Source organism: Notamacropus eugenii, chromosome 1 (assembly GCF_028372415.1).
Source record: "Notamacropus eugenii isolate mMacEug1 chromosome 1, mMacEug1.pri_v2, whole genome shotgun sequence".
Taxonomy (NCBI): domain Eukaryota; kingdom Metazoa; phylum Chordata; class Mammalia; order Diprotodontia; family Macropodidae; genus Notamacropus; species Notamacropus eugenii.
In genome coordinates this window covers 446,917,622-446,929,193 of record NC_092872.1, presented here as the reverse complement: position 1 = coordinate 446,929,193, position 11,572 = coordinate 446,917,622, and the positions used below count along the sequence as shown (strand labels likewise).

At 42.0% G+C, this 11,572-nt stretch overlaps 1 protein-coding gene across 2 annotated transcripts in view; it reads left to right on the top strand.

Annotated features, from left to right (window-relative positions):
- The first annotated feature begins 1,847 nt into the window (after positions 1-1,847).
- NR6A1 (nuclear receptor subfamily 6 group A member 1) overlaps positions 1,848-11,572 on the top strand; it is a 258,239-nt gene continuing 248,514 nt past the window's right edge. For both annotated transcript variants that reach the window (XM_072631888.1, XM_072631886.1), the window contains exon 1: positions 1,848-2,209. In XM_072631888.1, the coding sequence (XP_072487989.1) occupies positions 2,095-2,209 (115 nt within the window). In that variant the 5' untranslated portion in view covers positions 1,848-2,094. The remainder of the gene's footprint in view (positions 2,210-11,572) is intronic.

The following is an 11,572-nucleotide window of genomic DNA, read 5'->3' as shown; positions in this document are numbered from 1 at the left end:
ATGGTTCTGGAGGTAGAGAGGCTGGGTTCAATCAAATCCCACCTGGGATGTTTCCCATTCATGCCTTCATGTCCTGAGTCAGAATTCCATTTATCAAATTAGAGGGTTGAACTAAATGGCTTCTGAGAAGTCCTTTGAGCTCCAGTTTGGTGAAATCTTGAGAGGAATTCCCTTTTCTGGAAGACAGAAACAACTTGAATTGCATGGGGAAGCCCAAGCTCCTTTTGAGAATCTCCTTGTCTCTCTGAGACAATGGGTGGAATGCCAGAAGCTGGGGCACAGAGGTGGTATGATCTGTTCAAAGTCACAACAGGTAGTAAGAGAAGGAGGTGGGATTCCAACCCAGGTCATCTGACTCTGAACCAGTCACACCATGCCATCTCTCTTCCCTTGGTTGCCCATGGACTCTAGGCCACAATTGTGTCTTGAGGAAAGTGATACATTCAACAATATTAAGAGCGCAGTCACCAATTCATAGATTTCTTGGAAGGGTCTTGGATTTGACCCCTCCGCCTCAACGAAGTAACATTGGTAGTAGTTGCGCTCCATCTCCTGGCCAAAGATGGCTCAGCAGCTAGAAAAACAATTTTTTTCAGTCCTGTCCCATGCTTTGTGACCCCATTGGGATTTTCTTGGCAAAAATACTGGAGTGGTTTGCCATTTCCTTTTCCAGATCATTTTTAAAGATGAGAAAACTGAGGCAAAGAGATGATTGCCCAGCATCACACTGCTAGTCTCAGGCTACATTTGAACTCTTCCAAGCTCTACACACTGCTCCACCTAGCTGCTCTAGAAAAACAATGAGAGGATCCAAAAGTAGAAGTGGCTGCAGGTAGATAATTTCAAATAGATACGATAGTCAGGTATTTAGTAGAGAGGATTAATTCTTGCTCATATTAGGACTGGACTTCCAATTCTCCTGATGTTCATTCCAACCCCAAGATTCCATTACAGTTGTGCAACTTTGGGTCTCAGTTTCCCTATCTGTAAAAAGATAGGATCATATTCCTTAGTCACTAGGGTTCATTGATAGTGTAGGTGTGAAAAAGGAAGAAAGACTAGTGTAGGGGTCATATGATGTAAAACTGGAAAGAACTTGAGAGATCATCTTCAATTTCCTCATTTTTCATGCGAGGAAACTGAGTTCTAAGGGTGTCGCGCCGTAAAGTGTTGAACTTGCCTGGGGTCAGGCGAAACTTGTTCAAATCCCAGGTCCAAAATTGACTAGCTGCCCAACTCTGGGCAATTTATCTAAGCTTTAATTTCCCCAAATGAAAAATGGGATTATCTTTGAACAACCTACCTCACGGGGGTGTTGTGGAGGTATTTTGTAATACTTTATAAATGTGTTATTATGATCCAACAAACAGACTGACTATGGTAGCGGAATACTAATTCCTACTATTTAATCCCAGGGAACTATTTGTTCTGAAGAAACCAAAAAAAGGCGCTCAAGGACCCCGCCCCCTCTGGTGCCCCACCCCCTAGGGGCGTTCCTTATAGCACGTGCTCTCTTAGGCGTCGGTAGCCTACAAGAAGGGGCGGGCCTTAATCCGAGGAGCCACCCTTTTGGAGAAGTTTATTTAGTAAAGGGGAAACTGCAGTACCACAGTCTAGTTATTGTGAAAAAATAAATGCAAAGGAAAAATATGTAAGGGATTATTGATTGCCACTTTAAAATAGATGGATATCTCGGGGTCATTCTTATCTATTATGTTACGGCCCCTTTTTTTGATGGGGCTCTTCCTTTCATCTCTCCCCATGATGAGGGTGGTGTTGGTACATCCCAAATCGGGGCGGTGCCGCAGGGAGGACTCCATTTCCCGGCGTGCCTCACGAAGCCCAGTGAGTTGGGAGCAGTGACGTCGGGGGAGGGAGCTGGCCAGTGCTGAGGGGCCGGGCCCAGGGCTCGGCCGGGCAATCTCAGTCAGCGCAGGAGCCTCGGGAACCCAGTGCAACTCCCAGCCCAGCGCGGAGCAGCTCAGCCTACCCCAGCTTGTCCCGGCCCGGCCCGTCCCGGGCCATGACAGCCTCCGCCTCTGGGGAGCCGCCCCTGGCGGAGCTGCGGGCCCCGGGCTGGCCCTGAGTGCGCCCATGGAGCGGGACGAGCGGCCGCACAGCGGCGCCGGAGGCTCCTCCGCTTCTCCGGAGCCTCCCCTGGCCCCAGCCCCGGCGGCGGCTCCGGCAGCGGCCCCGGCACCGCGCAACGGTAGGTTCCCTGCACCCCGCTCCGCACCTTACCCCGAACTCCAGGCTCCCCCTGCCTCCACCCGGACCGGCCAGTTCCCCCTCCTCTAGTCGTCCCCAGCATCCATCCTGGAGCCCCCATCCTTTCCATGCCCCTTGACCTCCCACTCTGTGTCTTACCCCATGTCGGGACACATCCCTTCTCTCTTGGAACCCTACCCCCACCCCAATTTTCTAGTCTCCTTTAATTCTCTCTCTTCTTCCCAAATTCCCTCTTTCAGCCTCCCCTTGCCCCACCCCCCGAACCTACCCCCACCTCCTTCCTTTCCTCAGGCTCTGGAGCTCAATCCCCTCCAGTTCACCGGGACTAGAACTCTTCTCCCCGAGGCCTCTCCCCACTTCTCCCCCCAGCCCACCTTCAGACCTCCCCCTTTCCTCCCTCTTCCTATTCTCCGGACTATCCTTCCTCCCACCCGCCTCCCTCCGTTTCCAACCTCTGTAAGACTTGAGTTCCTTAGTTCTCCAACCTCTTAAGCATAATTTCCGGATCTCCTCTTCCCTCTATTCTTGAGACCTTTCTCCCCTCCCCCATAATCCGAACCCCCATTTCGTACCCCTCTTGCTCCCCGGCTCCCTTCCCTTTCCCGTTCTCTCCTCCCCACCCACCCCTTCTCTCGTGGGGCTTTTCCCCCCACTACTCCCGACCCCTTCTCCCCTGCTACTCCTCCCCCCTTCCCGACCCCTTCTGCGCTCCTGGACCTCACATCCTCTCAATTCTCCAGATCCCTCCACCTTCTTCCGGCTGCCCCCACCCCATTCTTCTAATTTCAAATCCCCGGGACAACTTCTCTTCCACTCCCGTCTGTAGCGCATTCCTCCTTATTCTAGGAGCCTCATCTCCGCCTTCGTCCTCATTTTCAGGACTCCCTCCCCTATATCTTTATTTTCTCGGCTCACTTTTCCTAGTTAATCCAAGTTATCTCTGGTCTTACCTTTCTTAGACGTGTCCTCTCCCGCCCCCATTTGCTGAACTCTGTCTCACATTTTCGGGTTTCTATGAATTAATTCCCTTTGATCCCACAATTACGGGTGCTTCTAGGCTCTTGGGCCTTTCTCATTCCCTCTTTAGTTTTCCTGACCCTTTTGGATCCCTTAGCTCTCATTCCCCTCCGTTCATCCCTGTTGCCCAGTCCCACGTCCTTCCAGTTCCTTCTACACTTCTTCCTCCAGGGTTCTTTCTGCCCGTCTTTAAATCTGAGTCATTTTACCTGGGGACCCGGACCCCACTCGTTCTCGGTCCAAAGCTTTCCCCCCCCTCAGTCAGCTTTCACATTCCCTCCCCAACTGGGTCTTGCCTCAAGGTCTAGCCCCACTTTCTTGGGCTCTTCGAAATCCTTTACCTTGTGGACTTCTTCCCACCACCTCCACCACCACCACCTCCTCTTCCTGTGTCTTTTCTGTTCATGGTCTCTGTGAATTTGGTTCTTGTTCTTAACCTAGCAGCCTATTGTGACCACAGGTTCTTGTTTTTCTACCTCCACTCTCCAATTCCTTTCCTGCCCCTCAACTTTAGTCCCTTTGAGTGCAGAGTTATAAGAGAATGATCCATTCTCCCAAGTCCCATTGGCCGGGCCATTGCCTGGTACCCAGATTCACCCCCAGTAGAGCCTTAGAGAGCCCTGCCTGAAGAGTTGGCGCTTCGAGGGCTTTGTCCCAGTTGGCTCATGAGAGGTTCGGGGAAATCTGTGAGGCTCAGAATGAAGGCTTTGGAAAGCGAAATGGTGAAGGTGGGCATCCCGCTTAGGTAGCATATCGCCCCCTTATTCAGGCCTCTTGAATCCCTGACTAAGCTGACTTTTTTTTTTTTTTGGAGGACGGTGGTATGTACTCCTTGAACTGAGGTTTATTTGTAGGTTTGATATAGTTCCCTTCAGTGTTTGCCTTGGGTATGTGTTTATTAGTAAAGTGTAAGAAGCCTTTGTGAGGTCGTAAAAGGTGAACTTTTGAACTTGGAAAGCGCCCTGGAGCAATTAGCTGCTGCAGCAATAGCACCGGGAGTTCTGAATTACAAAGGGTGCTAGGGGACCTGCCGTAGCAAATGCTGAAGTGGCAAAACCTCTTTATTTATTTGCTGTGGCTTCCACCTTTTACACATCTATGCATTTCAGAGTAAAGGAAAGAGTAGCCAAGGTTTTACTCTTCTTAGGTATTTGCAATTGTTTGGATGGATAGAGGAAGTCTTGGAATTATATAAATTGAGACTTCAAACTTCCGACATAAAACGTTGAAAGCCACGATAGAATGTTAAGATAGAGATAACAATGTTAAAACTGGGAGGGACTGTGGAATATAGTTTGTTAGAATTTAGAGCTGGAAGGGATCTAAGAACAAAGAATGTTTTTGGTGTTCTGACTTCCAAGTAAAGCGTTTGACTTGAAAATAACTGATCACAGTATTACAAAAATGTCCTTTAAATCTGGCTTAGAATTGGGAAGTATATATTTGACTTTGAGGGAATCTCTGCTGAATTTGTGACCTGAAATCGCTGAACTTGCTGCTTTATGGAATAAATTCAGATGGGTTTGTGTTATTTTAATATTTGAATAAAGCGCAAGTTGCAGGTGGAGGGAAGTTTTAAAAAGTTGGATTGTGTTTGATTGACCCAGATCAAGATGTGAGGAATGTGGATAAAAGGAGTGCTTCCCTGATATTTGGGTGTCATGTGTGGTGGTGTCTTTGGGGATGACTTCTGAATTGTGAGCGTATTTGAAATCAATAAAATTTCCTGTGGCACAAAGAGAGGGAACCTGGGATCTAGTTAGGATAGGGAGAAAGAGTCTTGTAGAACAAAGGCCATCTATTTAATTTATTGGACCTTTCCCTCTGTAGTCTTTTTGATAATTTAGTTTAGCTATTAATCTGTGAATACTGTTAAGCCTGTCTGAAAAAGTTAAGACTGTGATTTGGGCTCTTCCCAGCAAGTCCTGTGAACCATATATAAAGTAAAATATGCCCTCTATTGCTTTTATGTAGCATTTCACATCCACTAAGATGACAAATCTTAGAATGGACTGATTACTTTTGTCTACTTAAAAGCAATGTAGTACTTAAGGACAGTCTAGGAATTGCCTTGGCTATCAATTATTCATTGGTACATTTTAAAGAACTTTAATGGTGATTTTAACTCACCCAAATTTCCTGTTCATCTTCCTGAATTTTGAGCCAGTTTGAAATGGCAGAATTCTAGCTATCCTGTGGAAAACAGCATTACTTTGGTATTTGACATTTGGCTTATTTAGGGTTGCTGAATTCTTCTGTGTAAATGAAAGCTATCTCTGTGTTGCTGTAAACACATGGGAAATTGGGAGACTAAGCCTGGCTAATAGTTATAAAATTGAAATGGAATGATCATATTTGACTGGGAAGGTGAAATATCTGACAGTTGATTTTTTTGCACTATCTTTTGTTCTCTCTTTGTATTAAAGTTTGAATTGGAGCTCCCAAGAGAACCACAGTATGCTAATGAAAATGAGTGGCATTCTACATAAACTCTTAAAAAAAATTTTTTTTGCTTCTTAGTTAACATCCTTCTCTAGACCAAATGGAGATCTAAAATCCTGGAATAAAGAATGGTTGCTCTGGAGGAAACCTTACAAAGTACCTCTCCTTAAGTACTAGTCAGAGAAACTGAATTCTTTTCAGTTTTTACCCTACTAACTGATTTCCTTCATTGTAATAAACAGGGCTCTGTCCTAAGGTTTTTAAGCTTTAGGGGAATTTTGAGTTTGTTTAAAGTAAAACTATAGTAGATAAAATAAAAATGCTTATTACTGAGAGAAGTATGGAAACAATAAAACTCACAAATGGAATTTTAGAAATGTTTTCCTGAAGGAATCCTAGGGATGCTGCATTTACAGTCTTCTAAATGGTTTTTCTGTTCTGTTCTGTTCCCGTTGGTAACAGGACAGCCTGCCTTTGATGCAAACAGTCCTAGCCCTTCCAGGAATTCTTTGTGCTGAGTGGGCAAGATATTTTTCTATTACTGTCTCGCAGGATCTTTTACAACAAACACATTTGCTCAACTATAGTTATAACTGAGGGGGACTGTAGAAGGGCTTTCAGAAGAAAGAGGAATGATTTGGGGATGTCATAGGGGTCCATTTTATTTGAGAAGAATAGGTAGCACATTTTCAAATATGGGCAAACATACTACTTAACTAGAGTTAATTGGGTTTTCAAAAACGATCACTGGGGGAAAAGACATTAAGGGCAATTTATTTTGACAAGAACAATATAATAAATGGAAAATAAGATTTTGTTATAATGTATTAACTGCTAATATGTGTCCAGCTTATGTAGTTATGATTATATAGGATGACAGTGCAGTTTTAAGAGTCTTTTAAAATTAATTTAATTTAAGCTTTAATAGCTTAAAACTGCATTTAGACTTTTGGGACACTATGTACTTTGAACAATAACTTGGACCAGATGATCTGAGACTCAACTTAAAATTTGTGTGATTCAATTCAATAAATTAAGCATCATATGCAGAGCACCGTGGGGGGGAGGGGACTTACATAAAGTTTAGATAAGATATGGCTCCTATCTTCTTCAAACTTGCTTTTTTTTGGGGGGGGGGGGATAAATATTCACATATGTAATATCCGGCATCATAGTTAAGTTCTTTATGAAAGGTGGAAAGATAAGTACTATGTAATTATGGACTTGTTACATTCTGATGGGATCTGGAGAGACTTCAGGGAGAGAGAGGCCATTTGATTTAGGGTTGAAAGGGTTATTAGAAATTCACTAGATGGAGAGGAGGAAGGGGGAGAGTATTTCAGGCAAACTGGAGAACTGGAAGCAAAGGTATTGAGGTGTGAGAATGGGGAGCTTGTTACGGAATTGAGAGTAGTCTAGTTTGCCTTGGATGTTGAATTAAGTGGAGGGAGAGAGAGGGAGAAAGGCCAGAGAGATGGGGAATGGCATCAGATTGTGGAAGCCCTTAAAGCAGTGGAATTAACATATCCAGGAAGGTCCTAGAGAGGAAGGTGGGAATTGGAATGAAGACGTTTTAAAATTTAGAGAGTTTTGGAGGTTTTGATCTATTTTGGCAAAAGATAGCTGGGAAAGTGATGCTCATAGTGAGGCTGAAGGTTTATATGAAACTACCTATTCTCAGATTTGCATGTCGATGGATTCAACTGCAGTTTTGTCCTGCTTTAAGATACTAATCTTTTGTTATGACTATTAGGGAGAACTTGTAGGGAGAACTAGTTCAATTCCTACTCTACCACTTACTCCCTGCCTTCCCAACCCCAAAACTAGTCTATAGAAAACATGGTAGGAGGGAGAATTGCCCAGTGTACACATATAATTTTACTTTCAGCCATGTAAGATTTTATTGAGAGAGGCAACTAATACTTAGACTTATTCAGGTCCCTTGTTGAGTTCTAACTAATGCTTTCAAGCTCTCTTAAAATGCCAACACTTCTAGCTGTCCACTCCACCTTCCCTGATATCCCCCAACAACTTTTCCTCTTTCTGATGCACTTCTGAAAAGCATCATGCTGTAGATTCTAAGAATATGAGTTTAAATTCTAGCTCCAGAATTTACTAGCCATGTAACTTTGGGTTAGTCATCTAACCTTTCTGATTCTCAGTTTCTTCATCTGTAAAATGGGGGTGATAATGTGTGCCCAACCTATCTTACAGAAAGGTTGTGAAGAAATGTGATAGTTATTATATGATCTGTGTATGTGTCTTAATCCCCAATCAGACTGAGCTCCATGATGGCAAGGGTTCTACCTTAGCCAAAATTTTGCTTTTAATATAGACACAGTAGGAACTTAGTATTTTTCTGAGTAATACCTTATATTTATGGAGTTATTTCAAAATCTTGGAATACTTGCACTATCTGCCTTTCAGAGTCCTTGTGAGAAGTGCTTAAAGATTTGTATTATCTCCATTTTAGAGCTGAAGAAACTAACTTTCCCATAGTCACACAGATAGGCAGTATTGGAGCTTGTATGAGTAAACGATTAATACTTTCACATAACTTAAAAATTGTATTTATTGGTTTATATGAGGGTTTACTGACTTTAAATATTTTTAATAGCTGGAAGACTATCCTCTAGGGGAAGATTCTTGTAATTCCATTGTTAAGAAGCTAATCTAGATACTAGTGGTTTTATCGTCAGTTTCCTTTTCTTATATTTACTCCAGAATTGTACTGCTCCTTTTTCTCCATTGTAGCAGAGCTTAATGCCTTTCCTTTGTTAGCTATTTCCAATGTATATAATTGGTATGAAGGCTAAGCTTTTGGTCAGTTACCTTTGAAGAGTAATATTTATATTGATTAAGATTCTTTTATTTTTTAAAGCCTGAGGCATTCAAATGTGTCTTCTATTATTGTGAACTTAGCTATATCCCTCTTTTGTGTGGGAACTGTGTCAAAGTTGGAGGGAAAAATCAAAGAATTCCTTGACCAAGAACAGATAAACACTTTGGAGAATGAAGGTTGGGGGTTGGTTGAGGGTGGAGTAGGAAGGGAACAAAGGGGGAGCAATTGATCCCTTCGTTTCCAGGAAAGTTTGTAAGGCTTTTTCCCCCCCAAATTATTTTTTTTTCACTTAGTTATTAGCAGCAACAGAAACTAAAATGATTGTAGATGGAATCATAGTTTGCATTATTAATTTTTTCAAACGTGTGTTACCTTTAATATGATAATAACCCCCTGTTTGCTTCTATTTTGAACTCTTGCCTATTTCCTTAGATTTTATTGCTGGCTTCATTTCTTTCCCCAGTAGTTGTCAGTATACTGTGTTCCATTTTCTGTAAAGCTGCTGATATTTACTCTTACTCTTATTCACATAGTTCTTAACTGGTTTCATGTTTAAAACAAGGTAGCCAATGGGAGTAATTGTAGCTTGTGTTGGGAGTTCATTTGCAAGCAACCAGGTTTGAATGGAAACTTTTCCTTCCTGACTTTTGTGTCTGTGAAGTTACAACAGACATTTTCTCTCCTTTCCCTCAACTTCAGAATTAAATATTGTAGGTTTCAATGTATTCCCTCAGTTAGAAATGGAGATTTAGGAACATGAGAGGATTACAAAAATTTGGATGGACTTTGAGTCAGACCTGGTTTTGAGTCATAGGTTCTACTAGGTGTGGGACCCTGGGCAAGTCACTTTACGCTCTCTGAGCATGTTTATTCATTTGTGTAGTGGAGGTAATAATACTTGCAAGCAGTTAACTCAGAAAAGGCATTATGAGAAAAGTGCTTCGATAAATCTTAAAACCTATAGATCTGTGATTTGTTACTTTAGCTATCTTGTACATGTCATAGCTACATATAAATCTATGTAAGTCCCTAAGAGCATGGACTGGATTTTATCCGAACTTGGTATCTTAAACAGTGCTTAGCGCACAGTGAGTAGGTACTTAGTACATAAGTGCATGAATATAAAACAACTGCATTTTGTCTGGTTCCTTTGGGGTGACTTCCCCCAGGGTAAGCATACTTCTTGATGGAAATTTCAAATACAGTCTCCTACTCCCCCCTTCCTGTGGGTAAATTTGTACTTCATGCCTGGTATATTATAGTATGCCTCACTTCTCTCTCCCCCCCCCCCCCCCAGCACTAGAGAGAGTTGAAGGGTTGGTAATGTGGAGAGAAGGATCTCTTACACACTCACTCCCACTGTGTTTCATAAATTATGCTACAAAGAGAATTTTTTTGGCTACCCAAGATGGCTTTCAAAATTCCTTTTCAGCCGTGAGTCTTATCGCAGCTTCTAACCTCTTTCCTGGGAGAAGAAAGAGTCTATCCTGTTGATACAATGATTATTTAAATCTGGCTTCCTCAGTGTAACCTGGTAATTCTAATTAACAGTGATTTACTTTGGGAGCGGATCAGGCTTCCCTGGGCTGCTGGCTGGTGGGTTAAATTGCTTCTCCACCCTCCCATCTCCAGCTGCCTTATATCTTTTGATCCCCAGGCTACAGTGATTGGCCTTTGAGCAGGTTAACTCCAAATTGTTTTGAAAATCCCCAACTTTGGAGGTACTCTTTGACATTTTTGGCATTTGAAGACTTAAGGAAAAAGTTGAATATTAACTTAATCCTAAATCATCCTCTGCTGGAGTGAAGCCTTCAGAATTTTAAACATGTGGTGCAGACACTGTGTGGACAAACTTAGCTTCAGTCAAATATTAGCAAATTCAAGAATATTTCATAGGATCATCACATTTAGAACTAGAGGCCTTAGTGTCACCTAAGTGCTATTAAAAACACTTGGTTATTTACATTTTGTCAGTGAAATGGTTTCTGGAAAGAATTGCTTTGTTTTGTTAAACCATCCCGGGTGTTACCATTCTCTTCAAAACACTTGCTTTGTGCGTGAGAAATGACCTCCCCTCTACGCCAAAATCTGCCTTTGCCAACAATATGAAAATTGGTTTCTCTTAACCATATGAGAGATAATCTGAAACAGTGGGAAAAGAAGTGAACCCGATAGAATGAGTCCTTGAGAGCAGAGCCTCTTATGTTTCTAAATCCCCATATGGCACATAGTGGGCACTTAATTAATGTTTAATGAATGACAAATGATTTTTGTATAGGAGATTTGTGCAGTCAATTTTACTTTGGGCAAGTTCTCTGTATTTCTTTAAGTTTCTTTATTCATCTGTAAGGTAATATATAAGTATTATTCTCATCTCACAGAAGCGCTTTGGAAATGTGAGTAGTTATTTTATTTTCTGTGTGATTTTTCAGCACGTGGCATCATTTGCCTAGATCTCAGTTTACTCCCTGTAAAATGAGGCAGTTTGATTAAATGATCGCTAGCTCTAAAATTCTTCTAAGGTTCCATTTTATAATCCTAGAATAAGATAATGAAAGATCAATTTCTTATCTATATATAGGAATGCCATGATTCAATTACTTTATAAAAGTGTCTTCAAACGGAGAAACCACTGGGTCTTAATCACATTTTCCTTCTAGTTAATTTATATTAGCAAAGCTATACAAGTAGAAACCACAGATGGCAGTAGTAGTATATTTTTCACTTTTCTAAGCTGATATTTTATGTATATATACATATATACACACACATACACGTGTGTTTATCTGTATATGCCTGTCACTTTTTCTGCATCAGTTTTGTTCCTCATATTGTCTCCATGTACTACCATGTCAGCTGCTAGGTGTAGTGTTTCTGAAATCCAATACCAGGATAGCAAAGCGTTACATGTTCTTGGGAGAAATTAGGGAGTTTGATGGAAAGATCTCCTTAGTGGGTGGTTTTGGCTAAAATGGTGACTCTCATGACCATAGGGAATTTTGAGTGTGAATTTATTAAAGTGCTGGAGACGATTTAATATTT